The following is a 27545-nucleotide window of genomic DNA, read 5'->3' as shown; positions in this document are numbered from 1 at the left end:
GCAGGTGAACGTTTAATCACAGTTCACTGTTTATCATCCGAAGGATAGCTGGTCTCTGACCTGTACATCTTGAGATCAGTCAGTCTCACAGTCATTATATCCACCACAGGCGGGATCTTAGCATCACTTTTAAAGGGCTGCTTGGCAAAACGGTTCTTGACAGACAGCAGACCAAGGTCAGCTACAATCACATTGGTGGAGGAGGAGGACTGGGGCAGGAAGATGACAGGTGCGTTGAAGTGGACATTCAGAGCAATCCGAGTGCTCCGCTCTGCCAGCTCCTTCACACCTGATGCTGCCTTTTCCGCAGCCTGGACTGTCACCTCAGCCAGGGCCTCTTTAGCCTCCTGGAAGTTGTTGATGAATGCCTGGGAGGATGAAAGAACGGAAAACAAGAGCATAGGTGAGAAATTAATAGGAGTTGGTGGTGGAGTGCAGAAAAAAACTTGTTGCTGAAGCAACCACTAACTGCTTACCAATATGGAGGAGACAAACTTGTTGAGGAAGATGACCTGGATGCATCCCACAGTCAGTGTGACGAAGGTGTCAACTTTAGACATGTCCAGATAGGCGTCTCCTTCTGTTGCATCTGTGTAGTTCACCATGCGGAAGGCAAACACTTCCTTATCCGCTATAGATACAGCCTAAGAAATGGATGAGAGATAAGGCAGACGAATTCAAATGATCAGAGCTTTACAGGAAACAACAAGTCAGATACAATTCTTATCGAGTGACTCATAGTTAGCGGTCAACATTTATGGATGCCACAAATACAAGCAGTTAAACACAAAAAGAGGCAAAACAGATTATAATCATTAGTTATTAGAGTCTTCACATCTGTGAAGGAAAGCCACATTCTGATTGTACCTTCTTGTAAAGAGCATCTTTGTCGCAGTCTAGGATCACAATGTTCTTCAGGTTGGCCAGAACCTCCATCTCCTTTTTCCTCATTAGAACCTCAGAAACCAGACCTGGATGGTTCAGAGAGTGAGACAGTGAGACAGCATTTATTTGCATACGACCGCGGTCAGTTAAGAGCTTTGGGTGGCAGCAGTGTTTCTGTGAGGCAGCGGTGGAACACATGCAACACCATTCATGGAGCAGGAGAGTGTCACATCACTTCCATACCTTCAATACTAATCTCAGAGATCCTGGCTTTCTGTCCTCGAATGAAAACCTTAAGACAGCGGAGATCAGCTCTGATATGCAGATTCACCACATCTGCGAACTTTGAACTCTTTGAACCTGTGGGGAAAAAAAAGGCATGTAGTGAAGATGACCACAGAAGAATGATGGCTTTCGAGAGAGGGTTTATTAGGGTCAGTTACTTTTTTTCCTGGTTACAACAGCTTCCTCCTTCTTCTCTCCCTCCCTCTCTGGTTCTGCCTCGTCCTCCTCAGGGATGGTAGGCAGCTCCTCCTGCCCCCCCTCTTTCTTAGTGGATGGAGGAAGGAGGTTGTTGAGGAAGTTCATGGTGTTGAGTAAAGCTTCTGTATGGAGATGCACATCCAGGGATGAGAAGGTCACCTGAAGGGGAATGCAATGCAAAAACCTTAAAATGTTGGTGGAGAAGAAGAATGAATTTTTTTTTTTTTTTTTGCATCACACATCATTTGTTCTTATTCTTACGCTTTAATACTGTTAATTACTAGCAAATTAATGTTTCCTTCACCTTGATGAGCTGCTCTGTGTTGTTGTGTTGAGACTTGAACTCAGGGCCATTTTTATCAGCCTAGAAAAGACAAACAATCCTCAATGAGAAAGCTTTTTACCAACATTTGGAAAATATTAATCCAGGATACTGACAATTTATGAAACAGCTGTAAACAAATGTACTTTAATTTATGTCATCACACATACTTTAATGTACTCCAGGGTTAGCAGGTCAACCTCTGTGTTGTCTAGCGTTGTGATCAGCTGAACCTGCTTCTCTTCAGAATCTATATAAGAAGCAAACAAATAAATGGTGACATATAAAAACTGCAGCCAAGACTCACCTGACCTTTATTTGCAAATGCTTATCTTAATGTTTGCAATCACCAATGTTAGCAAATATTTGAGTTATGAGGAATGTCTCCTGAAGTGACAGAAGTAAAAGTGAGGGGACAAACGGTCCTGCAAGCATCTACTGACCCATGTATTCTGGGCACTTGAGGCAGATCTCTCGTAGGTAGGTGTTAGATGTCATGTCAAAGGTGCGTATTTTCAGTTCAGTGCCCAGACCCTCGATGTCCAAGTGGAGCACTGTGACCTCCTGATCCCCAGACAGACGACACAACTGAACAGAAAACTAGATGAAACATAGAGAGACATAGAGGAAGAGAACATGTAGATGGAAAAAGGAAAACATAGATCAGAAAAATCAGACAGAATTAAAAACGCATCACAGACATTGTTTGTCACCTAATTCCCCAAGACCTCTCTGTACCTCACTGATTTCGAACGTCATGATGAAGTCAGTCATGTTCTTCTGAGCATCTTCCTTAGCAAGACTTTTTCTTTTGTGTAGGTCTGCGTAGCGCAGCGGCATGGGATTATCTGGGAAGAAGGGTCGCTCACCGATGGGAGAGCTGGGAGCATCGTAGAACAAATCTTCCTCTGACCCTGAGTGGTGACAAAACAAAAACACGCACAATGACCCACCTGGTATAATGTAGGTACACACAGAGTGTAACAAGGCATTTGGTGTGATGATTATGTATGCATGGCTGCATGTGGGGTGCAGAGTGAAAAGGACATGGCTATTACCCAGTGAGGTGATGCTGATGGTCTCACATGACTCAAATATGAGAGAGGAGCGCTGGTCAGCTAAGTTCAGAGGTCGTCTGGGAGTGAGCTGTGGGGTAAATGACTGCTTTGGCTGAGGAGGACAGAGAACCAGAACATGAGGACTATTATCTTACTGAATTCATTCAAATCTGACAGTGTTATCATTGGAGTACACCATATACATCGTTTGATATGCCTCTTCCTTTATTCATTCATCTAGGGACCATCATGATGTTCTTGCCTTTGTGGAGGATGTAGCAGTGCCGTGTGCAGCAGGTCTGCTCTCAGGCAGTGGAATACTTTCCACCAGTTCGAGAACACTTCGAAGCTTATCATCGGAAATACGAAGAGACAGAAGAGGAAGCTCTCCAGACATCTTATATCTGAAACACACAAGCAAACGTGGAAACACAAAGACACATACACAAAAGTAGAACCTTTAATGTAAGTCTGCCCAGTACCTTTAATCCTTACAACATGGGGAAAAAAAACTACAAACTTACTTTGCCATGCGGGAGTCTTTGACAACCATCGCCCTGCTGAACACAACTTTTAGATCCACTGGCTCAAGGATGTGAAGCGGTGACTGTTTCTGCTTACGGGCCATTTTCCAGTCACCATCTGGCAGACACAGAAGATGTTTTAGATTATTTTAAGAACGCTTAAAGCTTTGAGACAATCTCTTCTGATGTCTGTGTGTTATTTTCTTCGGTAAGTACAGTCAACAGGCCCACAAAAGTTAGCTTACTTACTTACTGACATTTTCTCAATCCAGTTTTCTCTGTACAAATTGTGTTACACTGTAAAATATACTAATAACATCCAAAAATTTTGAGCATCGTGACTTTCAAACTGCAGCTTGAAATAACTCTCAACTCAATATGTGACCTCTCAGTTTCTACAGGGTCCCAGTAAAGACCCTTTGGCTCATGACAGGTGCATTTTCTCATGTGAGTACCTGGTTTGCTGTAAAGGAACTGCAGGCTGCTAAGCTGTACATCAAAGCTGTCGTATGCTCTGGATATGATGTCTTCAATGTTGCTGGTGCCCGCTGACAGCTGAGGCAGATGCTTCTTGCTTAGACTGGACATCTGAAAAGATAACAAAATAATGGTTTTCACACATGAAAAATTTCAAACTAACTCGAAAACAGTTCTTCTGGGAAACCATACAAACATGGTCAAAAGAAGGACTAGTTTAGGATTTTGACATAATTTTATGTGGGTTGGATTTTTCAGCCCGATGTTAAGCTTTGCACTTTCAGACCTGAAAGTGTCCAAGGTCCAACAGTAGGATGTTCTGAGTGCCATTGTAAAAGCCAGTCTGTGGAATGATGACGTAGGAGGCCATCAGGTTCACCTTCAGGTCGAGAACTTTTTGTGTTTCGATCACATACATTAGACCTAAAAAACAAAATTTCATTAATTGAACAAATGCAGCCAAAACAGGAAACATTTCTGTAATATGCATGAAGATATCAAAAATATATAATATTTAATTAATTCTGCTTCTTTAAAAGATATTTTAGGTTATATTTGATGTTTCAGTGGGGAAAAGAGTGGGTGTTTAAGGGCTGCTTGCTTTGTACAATTTTTTACATTTCTGTAACTGGACTCTCAGATTATGATCATAGATCTAGAATAAGACCTTGGATATTTGGAAAACTGTAAAAACAAGGACAGAGGCTGCCCATCAGAGAGCTGAGAGCAGGCTTTAAACCAACCCCTCACATATAGTCAATGTGTTTACATGAATGTGCAACTGACCAGTGGCTGTGCGGTCTCTAAACTGCTCCAGTTTCATGAGGGTTGCGTTGGTGAGCTCATCCAGCTGCAGGTCGTCAGGAGGCATGAAGAACACTGACATGCTGTTCACTGTTATCTGCACAGAACCAGAAACAGCGAAGACATGTGATATGTAACCCCTTCATGTTTTTTTCCTGCCCATGCATGCACACTGACAGACACCACTCACAGCATCATAGATGATTTCCAAGGGTTGTGATTCCACATGAAGCCGCTGGTTAGCACTCTCATCTAGCGGGTTGGTCTCAAACAGGATGGAAAGCAGAGGGGTCCCTACACCTGTGGCTGCCTTCCTTGATGACAGGAGTGTTGGTGCAGGACGGTTACTGGCCAGGCCTGTGACTTCAAACAAACTGAGCAGGGCTGTGAGTCTGATAAAAAGAGGAAGAGAAACTAACTGTCAGTGCTATCCATGGCAGAATACTAAGGAGGACATATACTCTAAGTACTGGGAGCAAAAAGGATGGTGAATAAATAAAAGACCAGCTACAATTTCCCCTGCTTGCATTGGAGACTAGGCTCTTTAACACAAACAGTGCTGGTACTGTTAAAGCTAAGGAAGACCCCTCAAAAAACAAAAATCTGTGACAAACTTGATGGCTTGTGCTCCAGGTCTCTGTGTGAGCGTGGACTTGAGCTCCCCCACAGTCAGCTTGATGATCTCATTTTTGTCCTTGTCGTCTTTGATGGACACAGACAGCTTCTCCATGTGGAAATTGACCTTCATGTCCTCGAACTATAAAGAAGTGACAACATATTACATAATCAAGTATCTGACGCGGTATTTTGATCGTTGTAATACTGTTTATGTGGATGGCAAGCCAAACGGAAGCGTATTATTAGTTGACAGGTGGGAGTCAGGGAAGGAAGTGACTCACATTTTTTGGTAGGTTGGGATTAACAGCGGTCTCACTGTATCCGATGGCAGTGTAGAGCTTAGATTTCTCAGCGGGGGTTAACAGCTCATCAAAACCTGAGACAGAGAGAATAAATTGACATGTTTTCCATGTTATCTTTAATGTATAAATCTTCTGTTTTCTCTATATCCTTACATCTATTCTCTACATCCTACCTCCTGTCTTGACCTCTTTTGTTGGTGTATCAGCCTCTCCTCCCCAATTCCACATCCAGCTGAACCAACCCTGAGACTCCTCCTCCTCCATCTTCATCCCTGGACGGTAAATACACAGGCCTGCCTTGCTTGCCTGGGGAAGTAAAAGAAGAATTTGTTTGTTGTTGTTTGTTTGCAGTCATTACAATTGAAGCTAGAGATCCAGTACAAAGTAAGCATACAAAGTGAAGATTCCCACTATAAAGTGGCTGAGACAGCGAGCTTACCTCCACCTCAGCTTGCTGTCTTGCCAACGTGATGTTAAAAATATCCAAGGTCTTCTCAGGCTCCTGAGAATAGATACAAGACAAACTGATTAGAGCTTTTGGCTGAAATTCTTGCTACTCCCTGCAGTGATGCATCTATTACTAACCGCCCATTATTAATCACATTAGGAAAAGATGAAGATTACAGAACAGAGGAGAGACGGACAAAAAGACCTTTAACTGTAATGTAATGAAAAGGATATTGAGATGGTTATATCTTTATAATTAACTACTTGCATATTCCATTTCATGTAAGCAATGAATCATGATTACTGCAGTCAAGTACAGTAGGTACTTGCAAGCGTACAATCGAGCAGAACAGAACAGAGCAGCTGCTCTGAACTTTAACTGGCACTAGCACCCTTCCAGATATATGTGATGATTAGGCAAAATTTTGCCAAAAAGGTTCAGAACTCAGAGCTAATGAAAGGCAAATACATGAAAAATGTTGCGTTTACCCTCATCCTCCTTCTAACATCACATTAAGCGGTCAGTGGTTCAAATGTTAGGATCTAAAAGGATCAAAGTAAGAATCTAAAAATTCAGCCCTGTCCCACCTCTAATGCCTTGAGCAGCTCCTCGCTGGGTTTCTTGCTGGTGATTTTGGTTTTGTAGAGCTCCCGGTAGCGTTTTACCGTCTGCCGGTGCCGGCGAATGTGCTGCCATGACCACATGTGGAGACGAGGCTTCACATCCACCTCCAGGATGCCTGTGATCACATACTTCCACCTGTAAGGTAGAAACATAAAAGCATATGCAGCATATGGCCATATGGCATGTAGTCACTGAATGGAATCAAAACTCAAAATCAAATTAAAAATGTGTTTTCTGACCATATACGAGCATTCCTGTGAACTTGGACCATGGGTCTGTACTTCCTGTACGGCAGGTTCCGTGACATCATATCCACTGAGCCTAGCAGCTCCAAGATGCTAATGTACTGGAAAGAGAGGAAGTCAGCAATTACTCTCTGGCACTGAGCACTGAGAGAAGAGGATTTATCATCACTGAGCAACATCTTTACCTATGAACCCTTTCAAATTCTGAATTCACTTTCTCCCACCTTGTTTGTCTTAAACTTCTCTCTCTCTTCTGAAAATCCCTGTTTTTACCAGGCTTTTATATAGACACATTTAGACACAACACATACACCTACCTGGGGTCTGTTAAGTTCAATGGCCACCTCACTGAGATTGACCATCAGGTCAACTTTGGGAGAAGAGAAGTCCACATCTGACCTGGGATTCATCCGCAATTTAGCGTCCGCTGAGATAGGTCGAAAAACTGTGGACCACCAAAAAGATTATTTAAAGCAAATTGTCAACCTTGATTTAATAAAGCGTTTATAAACTTTGGGTCTGAACATGACTTTATGATTGTATGGGCAAAAAATTAACCAGTATTTCACTGGGATTTCAAAAACTGTGAATATGTTTTTCTTTAACAAGGTTAGCTGTTCAAAAATCTGTGAGCTTGAGCTGACAACTGAAGCTCAAAACAAAACCTGTTAAAATCTGTTGGTGGTGATTCAAGCTGTGTGATTCACTCAATTTTCAGGCACTGCTGTGTAAGTGCAAACATTACATGTTAAAATTTTTAAAGTGAGCAAATGAAATACAGTATAAAACTGTGAGACACTCACTGAAGTCATGGCTGAAACAAAGAGAGTTGTGGATTTCCATGCTGCTCTGGAGACATCGCTATAGACACAGGGAGAAGAGCTTCATTTTGTTTTATCCGTTTTCTTTGCTCAATATTTGCTTAACCTCCTGACGACATGGGGAAGTCAACCTTTACAACACCACATTTATAAGCAATCTACCCATAGACAGGTGAAATGAATGGTTAACAAAATCTGCAGTGATCAATGAAGGATTTGCAGAGGCCTTTTTTCAATTTTCACAAAGACAATCACAGCAAGGCTTCAAAACGATTTGAGAAAAGGGCCTTTCATATTGTGACTCTATAACTTGATAACCTAAGATTATTGTGCACACAATAATGAAGTTGTGTCTCAAAAAGGCAGAATGAGACAAACAATGACATGGCTGTATCCAGGCTGGCGGACACAAGGTGCAATACAGCAAAAACACAGTGACTCACCAAAGCCTCATCGGCACTGTGATTGGAGAAGAGTATTGAGTCGACATTCCAGTAGGCAAACAAGCTGTCCAGTTGAACCAACTGAGAAGAAGGAAAACAGAAATCAATTAGAGCACCGCAGAGCTGACAGAGCTGAAACAAAACAGAGCTGACAGTGTACAATGATTTCTGAAGTTTGGATCATGGGCCAATGACATAAAATTAGTTCTTAGAACAACTGCTGACAAACTGATTGCAGAGGATGGAACCAACTGGTACAAATTGCCAAATCGTTAACTGAAATTTCAGTTAACCTGAAGGGACAGAGACATCAAATGCAAAAAACAGCATACATATGTTTCCTATCATATATAATTGTATAGGTTTTAAAGTACAGGCATAGTTGACAGATTAAGTGGCTGGATCTCTTACTTTGAAGAAAAGCCTGGAATTCTCATCCAAAAGGCTGGGATTCCAGTTCTCATCAGATGTCTGTGAAGCAGCGAGGTATGGGAGCCTTACTTTACATTTTTAAATACATATAATGCACACATACAATTATGTTTCAGCAGGTGACTAGAGACGAAGAACACCTTAACTGCTGAATGTTATCCAGGATATACTCTGACCGGAGGGAAAGTACAACCAATTACCTGAAGGCTGAGGTTTTTAAGTGACACTCCAAATGACAAAGGACAGTTTGGATTAGTGACCTGCAGGAAATACAGAGAGAAATAAAAGCTAAGTTCATCACTTACAGCTGACTTTTCAAACAAACATTTGAGTTATGCCGTACATGTACACATCACTATGGTAGCTCAGCTTGAATACTCACATCATCTTCATATCGTACGTGGATGTTAGATATCTTGACCTGCAGGTTTTTGATGACCTGGGTGACGAGCTTTTCCACAAAGGTGTCCTGCTTTTCCAGCTTAGGGTTTTCTGTCAAACACAAACAAATATCTACAACATGAGAACAAGTCTTATCTGACAGACTATTTGAATTTATTCTCTCAAAATCTGTATCTTTTGAAGGAAGGTGTAGTCTTCATCTTGTAACAACAAACACAGAAAATATGAAGTGTGAAAACTGCTGGCTGATCCAAAGACAACACACTAACAACCAGACAAATCACCACCGACACACACACCATTTGCTGGACTCACACACTTACACACACAGAGCCCTTAAAATCATCACCTTGCTCAGCAGCCTTCAGTTTTGTCTCCTCTATCCGCTGCAGCTCCCTCTGACGAGCCTCCTGCAGCTGCTTCTCTTCCTTTTCTGCATCATACTTTATACCTGGCAGGAATGTGGTCAATACAAATGTTTATTTGCCTGCACATCTCTGAAAACTATTAAATACACAGAATGATTAACCTAAGTTTCCGGTTTGTCCTGGCAAGAACTTTGGGATCATGAATAAGTAACAGACCTCCTTTGTCTGACTACTGTGCTACACTCTACTAATCATAGGGGTTATTCATTAGACTGTACTTGATACTGCTGATATTTTAAAGGCTTGCTTTTCATGACAATACATGTCATTAAAATGCAAAAATGTTTCAATGTGTTTTTGAATCATTAAAATGTTCACGTAAAATGAGAAGCCTAATCATCTTAACACTGACATGCAGCAGGTTAATATCCTAAAGGCACTACATATCTCTATTATTGGTGGGAATTGACAGTATAAGATGAGCACTTTGGTCTAATTTTTTATGTATTTAGATGGACATAGATGGTGATCTTACTTGCTGTGGGGACTATGAGCAGATAGACACCATCCAGTGTCGCCTCCACTGACTGGGTGTAGAGGTTCTTCCATGGAATCTTTAGCTCCAGCCGTCCTGAACACAGAAACAACACATTGTGAGAAATCTTTTGCACCAAAGGAAAGATGGCAGATGAGGGCAGTGACTGTAATCTCACCTATATGACCGGCTCTCACTTTAAAAGGAATGTCAAGTTGACTCTGTGACAAAAGAATAGCAAATTATTGTAGCACAAGTGAATGCTAGAATGTAATGACAGACTAATTTTGCTTACTTACGCATTTACTTGCAACTTACCAAGGCATTTTCCTTTATTTCAAGATTTGTTAGAACAGCATCACCTGTGAAGACAGGAATATGTCTTTACTGACTGTTACTATGCACATTCTCATAAACTAAATAGATTAGCACTATCTTATAAGGCTCAACAGTCCAATCTAAAGAGGTATTTGGCCTTTGTCCAATGACATAATTCAGCACACAGGGCAATGGGGCACATGTTTATCGTTCAAGCCCTTCATGAAAAGGTTTGTTAAAACGCTCTATAATTAGGCTAGTTTTACAAGCTCGGACATGTTTAGCAGTGGGTCGGAAACCTCTCTTCTAGTCCTCCCATTTAACTGGATAGTATTTCAGAGCTCTCACTATCAAACTTTCTGGGCTCAGTATGAAACAGTAGCGAGTCACAACCTGGCTCTGTAAAAGGGTGTGACCCTGAACTGCTCGCCTCTCTCTTACTTGAGTGAATGCATTGAGCAAACAGGCGTGCAGCAGCAAATAAGGTTCGTTAATAGACAGTAACTGAAGAAGGAAGAAATTAACAATGCTCATTATTCTATCCATAAATTAGCATTTAGCGGCACCCTCTTGCTCACACAGGACAACTGAACTAGATTTAAGAGCCGATAAAGTGACACTGACAGCTGAGCGAGCCTGTCACACACGACTGGTGGCTAACGTCTGTTAGCATTAGCTCGCTAGCTTGGCGAGCCTGCTAGTCTACTGAATTGACAAACAAGCGTTCAGTTACCTCCCCATATGCCAAGCTGTAGCTGTGAGCTGTCAAGGTTGACAACGTAGTCCCCTAAAAAACGGTTGAGGACATCAACCACCACGCTTTCGAAGACCATTTCGGCGTTTCTTTCATCTATCTGTCACCATGTTTACATTTCTGAGGACTCGGCTGCCTCAACGTCAGTTTCGGACGGTCTTTGGAGGCGGGGCTTTGACGTCATCTCGTTCCTGCAATACGATTACTTGCTTGCGGCGCGTGCGCATCAAATTTCAACCGCTGCTGCAACGCTGAGAAAGAGGGCAGCTGAAGGAAGTGTCCTCATGTGGGCTTTTTAATGGGAATATTTGACGAGATTCACAACTGACAATATAGTTTCTTCTTTTAATTATAATACTCTAACACTTGTCCACAAATTCAAAATCTTTATTACAACCAAACAGTACAATGACAGAATTTACAAACAGTATAAAAGCTGCTAAATTGACTGATTGAATTAATTGAATTCATGCTTTTTTGTAAAGACATCCTTGTGTCCTCTGGTCTCTTCAGTGACATATGGTTCAATTGAGAGATTAAACTTTATTTTTAAACATGATTAAGTATGTTTAACTGTTTCTGGACCAAGAAGACAAATAAGTTGCAGAAAATTTCAGACATCCGTTATTTTCTAACTATTCAACTTTGGCAATGTTGAATTTAAACTACAAAGTGAATCATAGTCAGCAATTATATTGGCTTTTGCAAACTTCTATGACAATTCAAAAACATTACACCTGCAATCACTGATTTTGTTCGGTCGTGTGACAGACACACACACACACACACACACACACACACACACACACACACACACACACACACACACACATTAAAATCAGGTCACTATGTTCCAAAATAGTTGTGGTTGTAAAAGCAATCGCATACAGCAATATGTCAAGTCATAAACATCTCTTAGTTTTCTGCTACATTGTGTTCATTTTCTATTGCAGCACTAAAAACTATTTCAGAAAAAATATGGTGGAAACATCACACATGATCCTCTGTCTATTCATTGACATGACCAAATAATCAATGAGTATCTCTAATCAACTTGCAGATCCAGACCTGTTTATGTGTACTTTAAAGAGAGTAAGAGGGGGTAGCAAACATACAATTCAATTATTTGTACTTATATTTAAAATTGTATACTGTGCATCATATTGAAATAATGTACTTTGTTGGTTAGTATTCTTGCCTCCTGGCAGCTGTCATATGCACATATTGCCAACACAAGTTATAGTATTTATTATATCCCTTTCTTTAACCCTTTTCTATTGTACATATTGTAATGTCATATTTCACGTGCTGTCTTTCCACCACATTACACTAAATGAGTTATTCTTCTACCCGTTTTTAAGAGGGAGCAACTGAAACAGTGGTTTGGTGATCACTCCAATCACTGTCCCTCTTCTCAGAGTTCCAGATGTAGGTTTATCCACCACTTTTAACCTGAGCTGCAGTCCCAGGAGGTCCTCTCTTCTGAGCTCTGTAAAGAAGAAATCTTCATTAAACACAGGGCCGTGGCAGTTCCTGATGGTGGTGCTCTCCTGTCGCTGCAGCTTCCCCGGAGTCAGACACAGATTCACTGAACAGTTCAGGGTTCGTCGGTCAGTATCATCCCACAGGCCTTCCACAGACATCACACGGACTCTGACCGTGGAAAGGGAGGAGGATGTGTCGGTGGAGAATGTGGTGTGCTCAGCGATGAGGTGTACTTCACCACGGCCCTGCATACGGATGACATGTCCACGGTGAGGTCTCTCCTGGCACTGCAGAACGTCCACTGGTGAGGGGGCAGGTGGGGCTAAGGTGAGTGAGCTTCCCTTTAAGCTTGGAGGGCAACTGGGAGAGGTTGTCAAACTTAACCCACTCCTCTTCCACCTCCCCCTGTTCTCCCTGCTGTCAATTAATGAAGGACAGGATGCCGCTCCTTTAAGACGGCCACAGCCTGATGGGATGTAGGGCAAGAATTTAGCACTGTAAGGGGAACTGACGGGAGAGGAGTCACAGGTGGAAGGTGTTTCACTTTCTGTACTTCCCGTCTCGGACAGGCTCTTGCATAACAACAGAGGAAGGAACCTAGAAGTTTTTTTGGGCAGGTTTGTCTCCTTTGCTAGCATAGGTGCTTTAGTAGGAGTGCTTCTATCAAAAATGTAATCAGGGCACTTCGAGTGGAACAAAGACTCTTTCCTTCGAGTGTTGAGGCTCTCATGTATCCCAGTCAGGCCATACCCCTCTGCAGAGAATGGCAAGGGTTTCTTTGTTGCTTTCCAATCCGCTGATGCATCACCATTCTTCATCTTCACATCCTTTGCCTTTACATGTGTAGTGTCTGAAGAGGTGCTGCTCTTGGATACGGGGTTCTGACCATGCAGGTTAGGTACCATTGTCTCTGATGCCAGCAGAGGGCTCCTCTTGCAAAGCCGTGGTGGCAGGCAGAACTCTGGGATCTTGTCTGGGGTAAGGATGTTGTTGTGCAGACTGAGAGAGAGACTGGCCTTTGAAGAGAGACGGATATCCTCCTCGCTCTTCCCCATGTAGCGACTCAGCTCTAGAGGAATGCTTTCCATGCTCTCCCTGATCTTTCCAAGGACCCACATTGTTATCTTCTGATGATTTAATACGACGTGTGTGTTAAGTCTGTGCACACAAATCCAAACTTTTTTTTCCCTTTGGCAACAAGAACAAAAAAATACAATTTAGGCAAATCAAACTAACAATGCATGAAACAGACCACACTAAAAAAAAAGAAGTTTATTCCAAATGCTGAAATGACAAATATTTTCTTCTCACCTGCTGAGGTCTTGATACGTCCTTCTCCGAAGTAAGATCTGTATGAGTGTAACGGATGTGCCAATGACAGATTTTAAAGGTGACTGTGTGGCTCTGCATCACTGGTTTGCCGCCTCCGCCTGCATCAGAAACCAGGCTGTGCACGTACATACACACACAGACACACAAGAACACACGGACACAGTGTATGGAGTCACTCTGTGCCTGCTGGGTGGGTGGTAATCAGAAACAGGTGCAATGGTGTGTATTCATTTGTGCATCAAGGATGTGATGTCAGCTTTTCAGTTAGTTGAGGGAATTTACATCAACACTGAAATATGCTTTCATAGATATAAATTTAAATATGAGGCTCTAAATTCCACTTCATCATACGCCATGCAAATTTCCAATAAAATGTGAAAAAATAAAGTGCGAATGACAACTTTGATACAACATCAAATGTATTTTGATATGAGAGGCGAAACATTTAAGATGTCTTGAGTCTTAATATTCATAATACACAGATGTTAGATCATGTATGATGTATGGCAGAAAGACAGTCAATCCAAATGACGACAACTTTTTTCTAAGGCTAACTAAAACACGTAAGAAAACGATGAATTGTGTGTCGTTGTGGTCATGATGACAAAACTATAATCTGCTTTTGAGAGAAGTGACCTCTAGTTCAAAGACAGGAACACCCCAGGCCTACAGACAGCACTTGCCACCTCAAAGCCACCACCTCCGCCGTCACCACTGACCTTTAAACAGCTGGCAGTCCTGAAATACAACTGACCTGATGTGTACGAAACAGCTCTGTCAGTATGTACTCCTATTTGGGTTATGCAGAAATGTGTACTGATAAACACATCACTTTTTAAAATGTTTACACTTATTTTCAAGTAATCGAGGAAATTAGTCATTTCAGACATGACAGACGTGGTCACTGTACTTCCTGCTGGGATTGTAGTCTTACGTAACATACTGCATATATTAGTCCAACTGCTTTTATTGGTTGCTATCAAATAGTCTTTTTATTGGTACGGGTTCGATTCATCATGGACTTCCACATATTAAAATCAAATATTTTATTTTGAATAATCCAAGTATGACTTGTTTCCTCGCCCTCTTTGGCATGATTTGACTTTCCTCTCCTTCCTTGAAGTCCAAATTTTGAACAGATTTAAATTATAATAATGTGTTAATAGTTCTAATCATAAGTAACATATTCTGTGGTTTCTACTCTATCGAAGCTTAAGTCAAGATCAGGACTCGTCATGGTCCTCTGAATATGTATCCACTAATCCATAAGGCAGCGTCAATTCTATCTAAGAATACCTGTCATTCAGAGTTGTTGGTGTGATTTTTCCAAAGGTCATCGTGTGAAGAAATTACATATATTTCATGTCATCAAACTCAATTTGTACACAGATGAGGCCAGCTGAACTGAACCCTCTGAACAATGTGGCTTCTTCAACCACAAGAGGGCGTACATGGTTTATATATACATCAGGCAACCTCAAAGGTAGGTGACTCTTCATTAAGACATCAGTGGGATATAGATAATATTTTTGTACAGCATTATTAGCAGTGTAACATCTATAAAGATGATTACAAAAGAAATGGAAATCAGTTAGTCAAATTTATTTAAAACCTATACAGACAAGCACATCCACACTCAAGATCCCCTTGCTTCATTATAATGATCCTCTCTTATTGTTCTAATTAAACAGTAAGTGTGAAACAGCATCCTAGCCTGTGTGTGTGTGTGTGTGTGTGTGTGTGTGTGTGTGTGTGTGTGTGTGTGTGTGTGTGTGTGTGTGTGTGTGTGTGTGTGTGTGTGACAGAAAATGAATATGAGGATGATGAATACATTGGGGAGGAGTCAGGGGCCTCCGGAGCAGCCAGGGGTCAGGAGGCTTTTTGTGGTAGTGAAGATCGACTTTATTACACCAATAAAAACCCAGAGTGCTCTCTGTAATGGAGAGATAAATGATTGGGAGTCAGAGGAGGACCTTGCCTTTAACTGCTGTCACAGCGGCAATTAACGCTAACGAGAGAACAGTGCATTGTTGCCAAATGCACTACCGCTGTCAAGTGCATTAGTGTTAAAACCTTTTTGTTCTGGAGCTCTTCATTTTCAAAATAATAATTCATTATTTTTTAGTTTGTGGGCTTCATTTTGGTAATTCATTGTGTAAAATACTATGTTAACTAATCAGCCAAAATGCTTTAAAGGTCTTCTCAAACATGTTGTATTTTATTCAGCTTAACTTGCATTGAAAAGACTTTTGTAGGACTCAGAACCTTAGAATAGTGGTTTCTTCTTCACAATATTCTTATATTGAATCATGTTTAATTCAATTTCTTTGTGAAAAACACACTAAAATAGGCTACAGGCCAAGTATCCACTGAAGTACAGTAGAGTGAATCTGTGTGAAGTGCTCTGTAATTTAATATGCTCTTACAATGTCCCTCTTTTATGCTACTCACTTACATGCAACAAAGCCATACTTCCCAGTATGGACAAAACAAGTCTGAATATCTTGCACATTCACTTTGATGCATCATGAACACAAACCCAAACTCAAATTCAAACCCAAATTTACTGTCTACATCATAGTCCCCATAGTTGCTTAATACTGGCTGCAGCTGGGATAAACCAGCAGCTTCTGGTAAGGGAGGGAGTTAAACCAATAAGCAAAACAGCCACCGCTGCATTATAGATATTATAACTGATGTGTTACATTTCTTTCCCAACTAAGGGCTGTAACTTCATCCCTCTAACCACTTGCCCAGAGCTAATACTGACCTTTTAGCCTCCGTTCATCACAAAGGTTCACTGGAGACTGTTTTCAAGGAAGTTGACTCTTTCAAAGAGGAATTACTCCTGCCTGCCCGTGGTGATTCAGTTCAGTGTAGTGAATGGGACAGGATGACACATCCTCATGCTTAAGTGACTGAATAGATTGCAGATTAATGATTCCAAAAATGACAAATATCATGATGGAGAATACCAGTGACAGGTCGTTTTTCTGGTGGTTTTTTGGGGCTGGACAGAAAGGACCTCTGGTGCCTGATGATCAAAGCTCAGTCAAATGAGTCTTTGTCGATTTTATGTGGTTAGGCTTTGTTTAAAGCATCTCTTGCTCCAATTTCAAAGGATAAATCAGTTTCATGCTTGCTGCCTATGCTGCTAAATTGTCATTTGAAACTAATGACTCATTAAGTAATCTTTTTGCACGATGATGGGCAAAACCTTGCACCCATACTGTGAAATCATATAACTACAGTAATGAAGGCACAATAAAATAATTGCATTAAAATTTGTAAAATCTGCATGATAGTTGCATACATATTGTAGTGTAACGTCATTCAAAGATACAAGTAAAGAGAAAGCCTCCATGGGTCCACGCAGAGTAAGACGTGGACTAAACCTGTGAGTTCAAAGCTAAAACAGACAAGAATAAGCAGATACAACAAAACTGACGCAAATCAACTTTGTGTGAAAAAAAAGTGCCTCCCACCAGTTCACTGCATTACAGAAAGACAAGAGGATGACCGAACAATATCAAAGGGTAACAAATGGAATCATTTTCATTACAGTAATTTGAGATGCGTATTTAACTGCTGCAATGTTACACAACCAGCATGTAAACACTCACTTTACGCACATGTATTGAAAAGGCCAATATGAATTAGGTACAATAAAACATATGTTTTAAAGTCCTAAATTACACTATAGTGTTGCAGCAATGTGTCAGCATTACTGATTTTGCCTGATTCAAACAGTTTGACCGGGGCTGTAAGAGCAAAAGTCTGACGATGTTTTGTTTCACTCTGTCCCATCATGTAACCAAACAGCTCCTGACTCTATCCAAGGCAGTTTTAGTAAGCCAAACCTTTGTTATAAGCTTTTCCCTGTAACACTGCCAATTATTATGTTTTGACATTGTGTGGTGTGATTTAAAATTCCAAGTACAAACTCTGAGCAGGGGAAGAGCTGATGATACACTTTGTTAATTTCCATTTCACTTTAATCTCTATTATTGAGGAGTCAGATGAGCCTATATGGGCACTCATCCTCTTGCAAAGCACTTAACCTCTTATAAAATTGCTGAAGTTTTGTGGCCAGAGAACTTCTTGGTCTGTGCTCCCAAGAGAAAGTGAGGAAGTCGGAGAGGAGAAACAGCGGGAAGGAGGCCAGAATGGCTGAACCACTGACCTGTTTTGAATTGATAATAAATGCAATAATGGCTAATAAGATGTAATAATTTGGGACAATAAAGATAGATGACAGATTGAAGATGATATGGGCTGCGTCAGAAGACCTTACTTCGAGGACGGTGCAGAGACAATAGACTGCAGCCAGAGGGGGCAGATAAAATTTGACCCCAGATCAGTGAATCATTGTCTAATTATTAAGGAGAAAGAGGGAGACAGAGGGAAGGAGGGAGGGAGGGAGGGAGACTGTCAGAAATGGGAGATGAGAAACAGTTTTGGAGAATAGCTGGAAAACAGGAGGAACAAAACAGGAGTGAACTGAGAAAAAGTATGAGAATAACATTGTCTGTGGCTTGGTGGATAAGGTGAGATGCACTTTAAGACACAACGGAGAAAACGGAGAAAGAGAATAGGGTACATTATGGAGGAAAGACAGAGCAGAAGAGTTATAGTAATGTGCAGCGGTCCAGGGTGACCTGTCGTTAGGACCCTCTTCCCTGACAGCTTCTCTCTGTCTCCAGGCGTGATGCCAATATGCTAATTCCCCTCAGATGGCCTTTTCATTGGCTGAAGCTGACTCCTGTCGACATGCGCCAGATGACTGTCCCCTCGTCCCACTATTAAAGAGCATGGCTTTGACTATGGCAAGGCAACCGTTTCTAAGATAAGAGCAGATATAGCCGTATGTCGGCTGCCTGCTTGCACTGAATCACATACAGGATCCTGTTATAATAAGTTATTACACACCAGAGCTGCAGCCCACCATGGCAGGCATTACGATAAGTGGTAGTGAAGATGGAAATGCACGTGTGATTTTTCAGACATGGAGAAAAGTAGGTATAATACAATGATTTGTATGAGGAGGAGGCTTGTGACTAGAAAGCTCCAAGTTCAATCCCCAGACCGGCTGGGCCGCCCTTGAGCAAAGCCCTGAAACCGCAGCTGCTCTGCGGTGATCAGACTGTGGTTGTCCCGGCAGCTTCCAGATGTGAGTGTGTGTAACTGTGGAGTGTGACCTACAAAAGAAATAAATGCTCTCTGCACCACAAAATTATGTCTGTTTGATGTCAAATAATATGAAATAGGTTCTCTAATACCCTATGCTGCAGCAGGGTTTCAGATCAATGGACTAAATGTAGGATATAGAAAATTTGATACATGTTTAATAAGAACTCGCAAAATTACACACTTTGAAATTGGCTTTATTTGTGGCCCCGGCTGATGACAGCTGTTACTGTGACTGGAATTACATATTGTTCTAAAGAGAAGATTTAAGTACACATAGAAGGAAGTTCAAGACTTTCATACAACTATCTTAATTAAACTGTGGATGACAGTAAAATTGATATTTGTTGTCATTATTTGTGCGGTGGAATATAATTCATTGATACATTAGCAAACTGATTAATAAAGAGTCAAATTTCAAAATCTAAAGCCGTTTCAAATTTTGAAAACTTATTGATAATTTACACTTCAGCCTCCATAAATGGTTGCAGCAAATATTGCAGCAGCTGGTGAAAATGGAGAATAAATATGGATCTACACATAGAGATTAGTTTGCATGTAAATTTAAACATATATACGTTGATATAATAGACAGACAGACGACTTCATTTAAGTTCTTCCTATCCCAAAATGGGAGTTCTTCAGTTCATATTTTATCGGGATCTCACTTTATTTAAAATGATCATATGTATATTTTACTAAAAACACTACAATGTATTCTTATGTAAAAGGAAATTTTAGTTCCTAAATGGAAAAAAAGCATGTATCCAGAACTCAGAGCGCATGCATGTTCTTTTCTTAAAAATCACACAGCTGGTCCATGAGAATGTGGGAGGAATTTCAACATCATGTCCTTTTGTAGTGATTGTCACCATCTCTTTCAAATGAATTCAGTTCTGTTCAGTTTGTGTGGTATCGCCATTGTCTCCCTGAAGTCTCTGTCTGTCTGTCTGTCTGTCTGTCTGTCTGTCTGTCTGTCTGTCTGTCTGTCTGTCTGTCTGTCTGTCTGTCTGTGTCTGTTTCAAGGTCCTCATGTGCAGATCTCCTCAGACTGCGTCAGAAGGTCACCTCCTGTAATCTAAGACAAATTTGGAGTATGAAGAAACCTCTTAAGAATATTACACTTTCATTCGTTCTGTAAGAGTGCATGAAGACCTCATGACCATGTACATCTCTCTGTCACAATGACCTTTCTGCTTTCCTCTTGTATTTCTTTCTTCCTCTTGTTGCATTTCTGTTCTTGCTTTCCTCTATCCCTCTGCTTCTTCTCATCCCCCTTTGGTTTTCATTTCTCATGGTTGCTGTCAGAAAAGTGAGGAAGCCTGAGCGAGTCTCCAATAGTGGGAGTTTTCTAATGTGCTCCCTTCACTGTATTCTAATTCTGTAAATTATGAAACAATTTGATGCATTTTAACTTTTAATAATGAGGGCTTTATGAAGATCATTTGATAGACAGATTTCTGTTCTCTGGTAAAATTGTTCAACAAAGTTAACATTTGCTTTAATGTAGATTTATGCCTCCATTTATTGTTGAATTGGCTCCACTGATATTTTTCATTAGCGCTCAAGCTGTGACTGAACAAGGAATCCTTGTATGGCAATTATAGGTTTAAAGAAATTAGAAGAAATTTCTGTTATCTGATGTTGCCAACGTTGAATAAAAGACTGCTGTCTGGAACAAAGAATAATATTGAAGGTTGTTCATGTTCGTGTGTGTGAATGTGTGCCAGTGTACTTGAGTTAGTGCGAACGGCAGATCAGATCAATGAATTAAGCTGCTCATTATGATGGCCTCCTCTTGCTGGTCATTAAGAAAAACGCATGTAGAATTTGCCACCCTGGCCCCTATGAAGTGTGGGTAATTACCACTAATGTATCATCATCTATTCAAGACCGTAACGTTTCGTTTCTAAGGGGCTCACAGTGAAACACCTCTGACCTAAATGTTTTATTCATTCATAAGACTCCTATTATTCATTTTAAACTCATATTTCACATGATGAACAGTTTTTCCATGAATAGAGTTCTCTCATATTATTATCCCTTACACTTTTATCACTGCTAACAGTTTTTCATATGGTGTAATGTTAGATTTGTTTATGTTGTTGTTGTTTATCGTCATATGACTGTCAGCCTCAGAAGGGTTAGCGTGTTAGAAAACCAACTTACAACTTACTGAAAGTAATTATATAGGCTGACACAGGCCACTGAGCCAGTGCAAACTTGAAGTTTTCAGCGATTTTAATTTTGGAGTGAGACGTGACGCTGAAGCTTTATTTACTGTAAATACTCCAAGATGTTTTACACCATGATGACATTCATCTTGTAATTCAAATTCATATCTGCTAAAAACATATGTCTGCCACATGCCATACAAGTGACTGATTGCTTTTATTTTTATTATATATATTATTTATTTTTGTTCATTTTTTATTGCTTTTAATTTTTTGTTAAAACACAAACTGAACAAGTTGTCCAGAATGCACAGGCGCATGTGAATGTGCTTGATTATGTTTCTTATCAGCATATCAAACAAAACGTTTACGTTGAGACACCACAGAAACTCGCAGCCAGATGCAGAATGAAATCTAACACGGTAATGGAACCTGCACGCCAACATGGCTACAAAAATAAGAGCATCTAAGACTAATTCCTCTTCTCTCCAAGAACAAGACATGTACTGAAAATCATTTAACATATGCTGTTAAATGCTTTGACACAACCAGCAGTGTATACCCTGATAAAAATAAACTGCACTTATACTGCCTATTAGCCTATGCATAAACACATGTGCACATTAGGAGACCTCATGTGGCATTATGATTCCAGAGGCATCTAGCTTCGGTGCTGTGAGGACAGAGGATCACGGAGGGTAATAATGGCTGCATTATTACTCCTCTTATTGTGTCTTAATTAGTGGCATTTAATTATACACTAATGCAGTGAGGGCTATTAAAGACATTGAGGCCTGCTGATCAGGGAATTAAAGCATCACACTCACACACACACACACACACACACACACACACACACACACACACACACGCACACACACACACACACACACACACACACACACACACACACACACACACACACACCTACAAGCAGAGGTACACACTTTCCTTAGACACTTTTGTCATGCCACTGAAATTGCAGTTCCCTTTAACTAGGAATCACAGACACCCTGCCGTGAAAGTGTGTGTGAAAATGTGTGTTTGTAGATGAGAGAAAGCAAGAGATGACTTTTGGAAATGTAGCTACAATAGAGAAGAAACTAGAAAGTCAGCAAAAACAAGTCAGCTGAACTGTCTCAAAAAAATCAGATAAGATTTAGGGTGAAGGTTAGGGTGAAGAAGACGAAGATAAGGGCAATCACTATTATGTGCTCGTTAGCAATGACACCCAAATAGGTTTTAATTCTTCACTCCCACGCCTCTCCTCCACTGGTGCATCTCAATTATTTGTTCAGAGGCTGGTGTGACAATAGTGTCGGCTGTGGGAGCCTTTGGGATGCTAAGCAGGGCACAGGAGGTTGAATATAAGTCATTTTCAGTGGGCTGAACCTGGCGCTTTGTGCTTCTGGAGAGGAGCGGCTTCAAAGCTACGTTTAAAGAGAGGAAACAAAAGAGCAAAACTTGATCTGATCGGCCTGCCTGCTTTTGAAGTTGCGAAGCTGCAGCCCAGAATGTCGGCTGCTCATATCCATTTTATGAAGATCACTCACACCTCTCCTGGATACAACATGCACCAGCACATATGTCCATTCCAGATGTGATTCATGCCATGATGCCCACTTGTACATGAATGTGAGCACATAATTGTGATTAATGGGAGATGATACCATGACCTCTATTTAAACATCTCTCTGAGGAAAGTTGTTCAGGCAGAGATTGCTTTTCATTTTTTTTTTTTTTTTGAGAATGCACAACTTGAAATTATGAACTGAAGAAAGTTTCCATCATCCATGTTGAATTGTTTAATATTTAATATACACTTCCCCCTGTGACCATTCAGAGTTAGATGGGGGGTGATCTTGAAGAGGAGTGAGTCCAGAGTCCAAAAAAAAAAAAAAACCCCTCAAATTATGTTCATGTCATTATGTTTAGATTCAATAAAAATAGCCACATTGCAGCATGATCACTGCAACATTATTACTCAGTGTCCCCTTTACTGTTACAAGCCAAGTGCTGGTATGAAATAAGTAAAATAATCTTAGTTAGAAACTATGCATTTCATTGAGCAACTGGTGGCAAGCATGCACACATGCGCTGTTATCATTCCCGTTGTACACGCTGATTTGATCACATTTTTTTTTTTTTTAATATTTAAAAACTGTATATAGAGAAGTAATTATTACACACGTTATAATCAACATAATGGAAAGTCAGATTGAGCTACAGCGGTATGAGTTTTTGCGCCAGATTAATTTAATCTCTAGGTAATTTCATGTAAAATAATGCCGGAATTTATCTTTCTTTTTTTACTCAGTTGTGGTGTGCAGCAGTGATCCCCTGGAAAACATGTCGGAATTAGAAAGAGTAAATAATACAGCAACAAAGAAGATTCGGTTTTAAGTTCTTTATAAATATCCTCAGATAAATAATGTCATATAATACAAGCATGACGTTTGCAATGCGCCGCTAAGTAACACACAGAAAAGTGCAACAGGCCTAATTGAACAGCATGTCGGCCTATTTGTCTTTAGCCGATAGGCCTGCCATAGATTCAAATAAAATAAATAGAATAGCAAAAAATATAAACAGAGTTGTTGGTTTGCATTTGGAAAGAATTGTTTGTCTCCTAAAACAAAATTTTCTTTGGGTTTAGCGTATCTGCTTCTCTGATTGTATTCATCAGTGCCACATTACAGTATGTGGTAAATGCCCTCACAAATTGTGCAAATAAATTATGATTTCAATCAACATGGGTCTAATGAAAAATTCATTACACAGCACAATGTAAACCTTACTTTTTACAACTCTCCTACAGCTGCACTTAACTTAAACTATGGAATTGCTGATTCTCTCTTATTTTATGCAATAACAATGTCCTTCATGTTTGCGTTACTTTTCAAAAATGACCCGCAATTTACCCGGTTAGGACAGCAGGAGGGCCGGGTGTAGGGGGTTGCCTTTCCCCTCCAGCAGCTCACTTTTCTCCATCACTGAGGCCGGTGAGCAGAGCTGGGTCGGGGCAGACTGCAGACCCGTCAAACCGGGAACGGGACCCATGGATGGAGTGGGTTTTATTGGCACGGGAACGGCGGGCAGGGTCTGCCCGTTGGCATTGTGGTACAGGCCCTTTGCTGACATACTGAAGGGCGCGTACTCAGATGATGCAGGAACGGGCACGCCACCCATGGATTCCGACAGCATCCCGACGTGCGGCCACATGGAGTTGACCACGCTGCTGAGCTGTGGGGGCACCGGGTAACCCAAGTGGTGCATGACCGAGGTGAGTGGGAGCCCGCTGGCCATCACACCCTTGTAGTCCCGTCCTATAATGTTCTCGATAGCGAAGGGGTGTTTAAACCCACCGGGCTGTGCGCAGGCAATGCCCCCGTAACCCTGAAAGTGAGGGAGCCGACCGACGGTGTTTGCCGGGCCGGCTGAGTGGTCGTGGTGGCCGGGTGCTGTGCCCAGCTTGCTGCCCGGGTGGTGGTGGTGGTGATGGTGAAAGTAATGCATCATCTGGGAGCTCTTGCAGGCCATATGTTCAGGGCGCATCACCTTGAAGCGCTTCCGTCTCCTCAGGAAGCTGCCATTCTCAAACATGTCACCGCAGTCCGGGTGCAGAGCCCAGAAGCTGCCTTTGCCTGGCTGGTCAGGCCGCCGTGGGATCTTGATGAAGCAGTCGTTAAAGGAGAGGTTGTGTCGCAGGGAATTCTGCCACCGCTGGGTATTCTCTCGATAATACGGAAACCGGTCCATGATGAACTTATAAATGTCACTCAACGGCAGCATCTTGTCGGCTGAGTTCTGGATCGCCATCGCTGTCAGTGATATGTAGGAGTATGGAGGCTTCTGGTCGCTGTAAGAGTTCTTCCCAGGACGAGGCATGACTGCTTACTGTCTTCTTGAAGTTTGAATTGTTAAATTAAACAGCCTTTGAAGTTATATTTGAAATAGTGAATTTTAAGGAGCAAACTTCATTTCAGTCTCCATCGACGGATCTGTTCCAAAGTTCTGAGCCATCAGATTAGAAGATGGTAAATTTTATATCGATTAATACAGTGTAGCCAAAAGGCCTGCTGCTGTCAGGTGAGGTCCTTGAGAGGCTTCTGCATCCCAAAACACTTTCTCCTGAAGACTTTGCTCTGTCAAATTATGCTCTCGGCGTTGTGCATAAAAGTCAGTCGCTGTGCGTAAAAGTTGAGAGGTCCTCTCAGTTTCCCCCTGTTTCCGCGGCTGGTGAAGGATGTGAGGGGCCAGTTTGCTCCGCTGTCTGTGTGTGGTGTGTGCTCCTCTCCTCTTGTGCGATGCTCCCACTCGCCGAGCGCCGTTTTTGTAAGACCCCCGCAGGTCTCTGGCTCTATTATCTATTATCCAGACACTTAGGGGACACGTCAGGGGAGAGCAGAGGGCTGTGTGTGTGCGTGCATGCGTGCGTGTGTGTGTGTGAGAGAGAGAGAGAGAGAGAGAGGGAGAGATGGAGTAAAGAAATGAATAAAAATGAGGGGTGGGTGGTGCGTTCAACACAGGCGTTCTCCTCTAATCTCCTGTTTGCCAATCAGAGTCCTGCGTAAAGTACACAGCACTCTTTGACTTTAACCACAAAACTGTGTTCAGAGGGACCATTCTTCCAAATGTCTTTCAGCTCCATGACTGCTACTCAGAAGCTGACCCTGACCTTTGACCTCTCCAGTCAAAAAACATACCATTTCAATGGAGTGCACCACATGCTGTAATGTTATGGCGTTGTTGCCTTGAAGTTTGCTGTGTCATAAACATGACTAAAACCACCGTGCCTGCTTTTAAAATCAAGATGTTCAGCGATGCTGAGATGACGTGATTGAATCGGCCATGACAGAGAACGTGGATTTGATTTGCCATCTTCTCAAATTTCACTTGAGGAAATAAACAGTAAAGAATGGAATAAATGAATACAACCTCTTTGTTAAATTTGCTCGACTGCACTTTCAGACTTTGCAAACAATAAATCATCTCTTCCTTTGCGCACAATCATCAGAGCGCTACTCTTCTGCTCTCAATTACACGAGCGTGCACGCACACACACACACACACACACACACACACACACACACACACACACACACACACACACACACACACAAAGAGAGAGAGAGAGGCGCTGCTGTTGATTAATTGCTGAGAGGGGAGTCCGGCGGCTGTCTGTCTGTTCAAACACTCTCCGGTGAATCCTACAAGGATGTAAACAAACTTCATCCCTGCTCTGAATTCTGTTCAGTGGAGAATAACAAAAGCTGCTCCCTTTCCTGTATATATATTTTTTCTCTAGCCAGGTGTCATGACTGGGTCCTTGACGGCTCCTGTCTTCCCCGGTGCCCCGGTGGGCCCCCGAATACATTACAATAATTAAGCCTTCCGTGATTTAGCCTCCTAGGAGAGAAGTCCAACAATGTAATTAAGGGCAAGCTCGCTGTATTAGGTATGAATATTCAAAACTGTGTCAATTAATTAGCCGCTGTGTCTCTCCCGTTATGTCTCAGTCCTTCATGCCCACTCAAAAGGTCAACTGTGTCGACGGAGAGCATATTTTAAGAACATCATGTAATTGCAAGGAAATCACTTTTTAGTGCCACTTTGCTTGAAAAAGAGCGGACAATTATATATTCACTGCTAAATAAAGACAGTCGTTGTTGTACTTGGTTTTGTTTTGTTTTCTTTGCATTCTTGTTTTCCTGTCGTCTGAAAAATGAGTTTTGAAACTCTGAGGCCCTCAGAGGCCAACACGGGTAAAAGCATCCTCTTTAAACGCCCGGGAAAGATCAATATTAAATCTGTTTTCACAAAGGGGGCCGTTAAATAGACACCGTGGCTGATCTGCATAACAAAATTAATTAGGTAGTCTACGGCAGTCTTCGCCTGCACCCAACTCCTGGACAAATAACTAGTTGTAAAGCACACCTTCTGGGCATAGGGAACATATGCTGGAATTATCCTTAATTGACTAATTACATAAATTACTCATTAAGTTTACAGCACATCAATTATAAAAGATGTATCAATTAATTTTGCATAAATTACAAGCGGCACGCTGCACGAAGAGGGCGGCGGAGGGAATGAGGGTCGCCAGGAGGGGGTCTAGTCTAAGGTGGAGCGCGCATGTGTGTGTGTGGGTGGGTGGGTGTGAGAGTGTGAGTGACGGTCGTCTGTTTGTTTCCTGTCTCTAATAATTATTTGTTCAGCTTAAGGGCAAAGATATTCTTTCTCTCTCTCCCATTCGCAAAGGGAAAGTGTGGGGGTAATGGCAATTATACTAATAATAATAATCTTAAAGACCTCTCTCCAAGTCATAAGGGGCGCATCGTCGCGGAGAGAGCCATTAAAATCAATTAGCGAGGCCCATTGTTTTCAATGGAAAATTAAACCAGTTCAGGACTGTTGTGCAGACGCTGTAAGCCTTACTTGTGTAATGGGAAATTATTTAGAGGCAAAATACGGCACATCATTCCGTTTGCCCATAAAAGAGCG

The 27545-nt window shown here is 41.5% G+C and overlaps 3 protein-coding genes across 3 annotated transcripts in view; all 3 read right to left on the bottom strand.

The window, feature by feature from the left end:
• vps13a (vacuolar protein sorting 13 homolog A) overlaps positions 1–11037 on the bottom strand; it is a 32210-nt gene extending 21173 nt beyond the window's left edge. The window contains exons 1-33 of the mRNA XM_070963723.1: positions 10843–11037; positions 10110–10153; positions 9970–10012; positions 9792–9887; positions 9238–9339; positions 8869–8978; positions 8687–8746; positions 8466–8525; positions 8055–8135; positions 7594–7651; positions 7108–7235; positions 6785–6891; positions 6509–6680; positions 5913–5975; positions 5647–5779; positions 5453–5547; positions 5168–5310; positions 4744–4945; positions 4536–4650; positions 4036–4172; positions 3728–3860; positions 3273–3390; positions 3011–3152; positions 2749–2860; positions 2429–2604; positions 2134–2290; positions 1861–1940; positions 1673–1732; positions 1329–1527; positions 1129–1245; positions 868–971; positions 477–644; positions 61–368 (exon numbers count right to left, since the gene is read on the bottom strand). Of these exons, the coding sequence (XP_070819824.1) occupies positions 61–368; positions 477–644; positions 868–971; positions 1129–1245; positions 1329–1527; positions 1673–1732; positions 1861–1940; positions 2134–2290; positions 2429–2604; positions 2749–2860; positions 3011–3152; positions 3273–3390; positions 3728–3860; positions 4036–4172; positions 4536–4650; positions 4744–4945; positions 5168–5310; positions 5453–5547; positions 5647–5779; positions 5913–5975; positions 6509–6680; positions 6785–6891; positions 7108–7235; positions 7594–7651; positions 8055–8135; positions 8466–8525; positions 8687–8746; positions 8869–8978; positions 9238–9339; positions 9792–9887; positions 9970–10012; positions 10110–10153; positions 10843–10942 (3923 nt within the window). The 5' untranslated portion in view covers positions 10943–11037. The remainder of the gene's footprint in view (positions 1–60; positions 369–476; positions 645–867; positions 972–1128; positions 1246–1328; positions 1528–1672; positions 1733–1860; positions 1941–2133; positions 2291–2428; positions 2605–2748; positions 2861–3010; positions 3153–3272; positions 3391–3727; positions 3861–4035; positions 4173–4535; positions 4651–4743; positions 4946–5167; positions 5311–5452; positions 5548–5646; positions 5780–5912; positions 5976–6508; positions 6681–6784; positions 6892–7107; positions 7236–7593; positions 7652–8054; positions 8136–8465; positions 8526–8686; positions 8747–8868; positions 8979–9237; positions 9340–9791; positions 9888–9969; positions 10013–10109; positions 10154–10842) is intronic.
• A 1172-nt stretch (positions 11038–12209) lies between these two features.
• On the bottom strand, positions 12210–13466 carry LOC139332145 (C2 calcium-dependent domain-containing protein 4C). Its single transcript, XM_070963864.1, has one exon. It carries the CDS (start codon positions 13464–13466, stop codon positions 12210–12212), a length of 1257 nt encoding a protein of 418 aa, XP_070819965.1.
• A 10500-nt stretch (positions 13467–23966) lies between these two features.
• Positions 23967–24929, bottom strand: foxb2 (forkhead box B2). The gene has a single exon (XM_070965147.1). The coding sequence runs from the start codon at positions 24927–24929 to the stop codon at positions 23967–23969; it is 963 nt and encodes a 320-aa protein (XP_070821248.1).
• Positions 24930–27545: the final 2616 nt, after the last annotated feature.

Source organism: Chaetodon trifascialis, chromosome 6, assembly GCF_039877785.1.
Source record: "Chaetodon trifascialis isolate fChaTrf1 chromosome 6, fChaTrf1.hap1, whole genome shotgun sequence".
In the NCBI taxonomy this organism is placed as follows: Eukaryota; Metazoa; Chordata; class Actinopteri; order Chaetodontiformes; family Chaetodontidae; genus Chaetodon; species Chaetodon trifascialis.
This window is presented reverse-complemented; position numbering and strand designations above follow the sequence as displayed.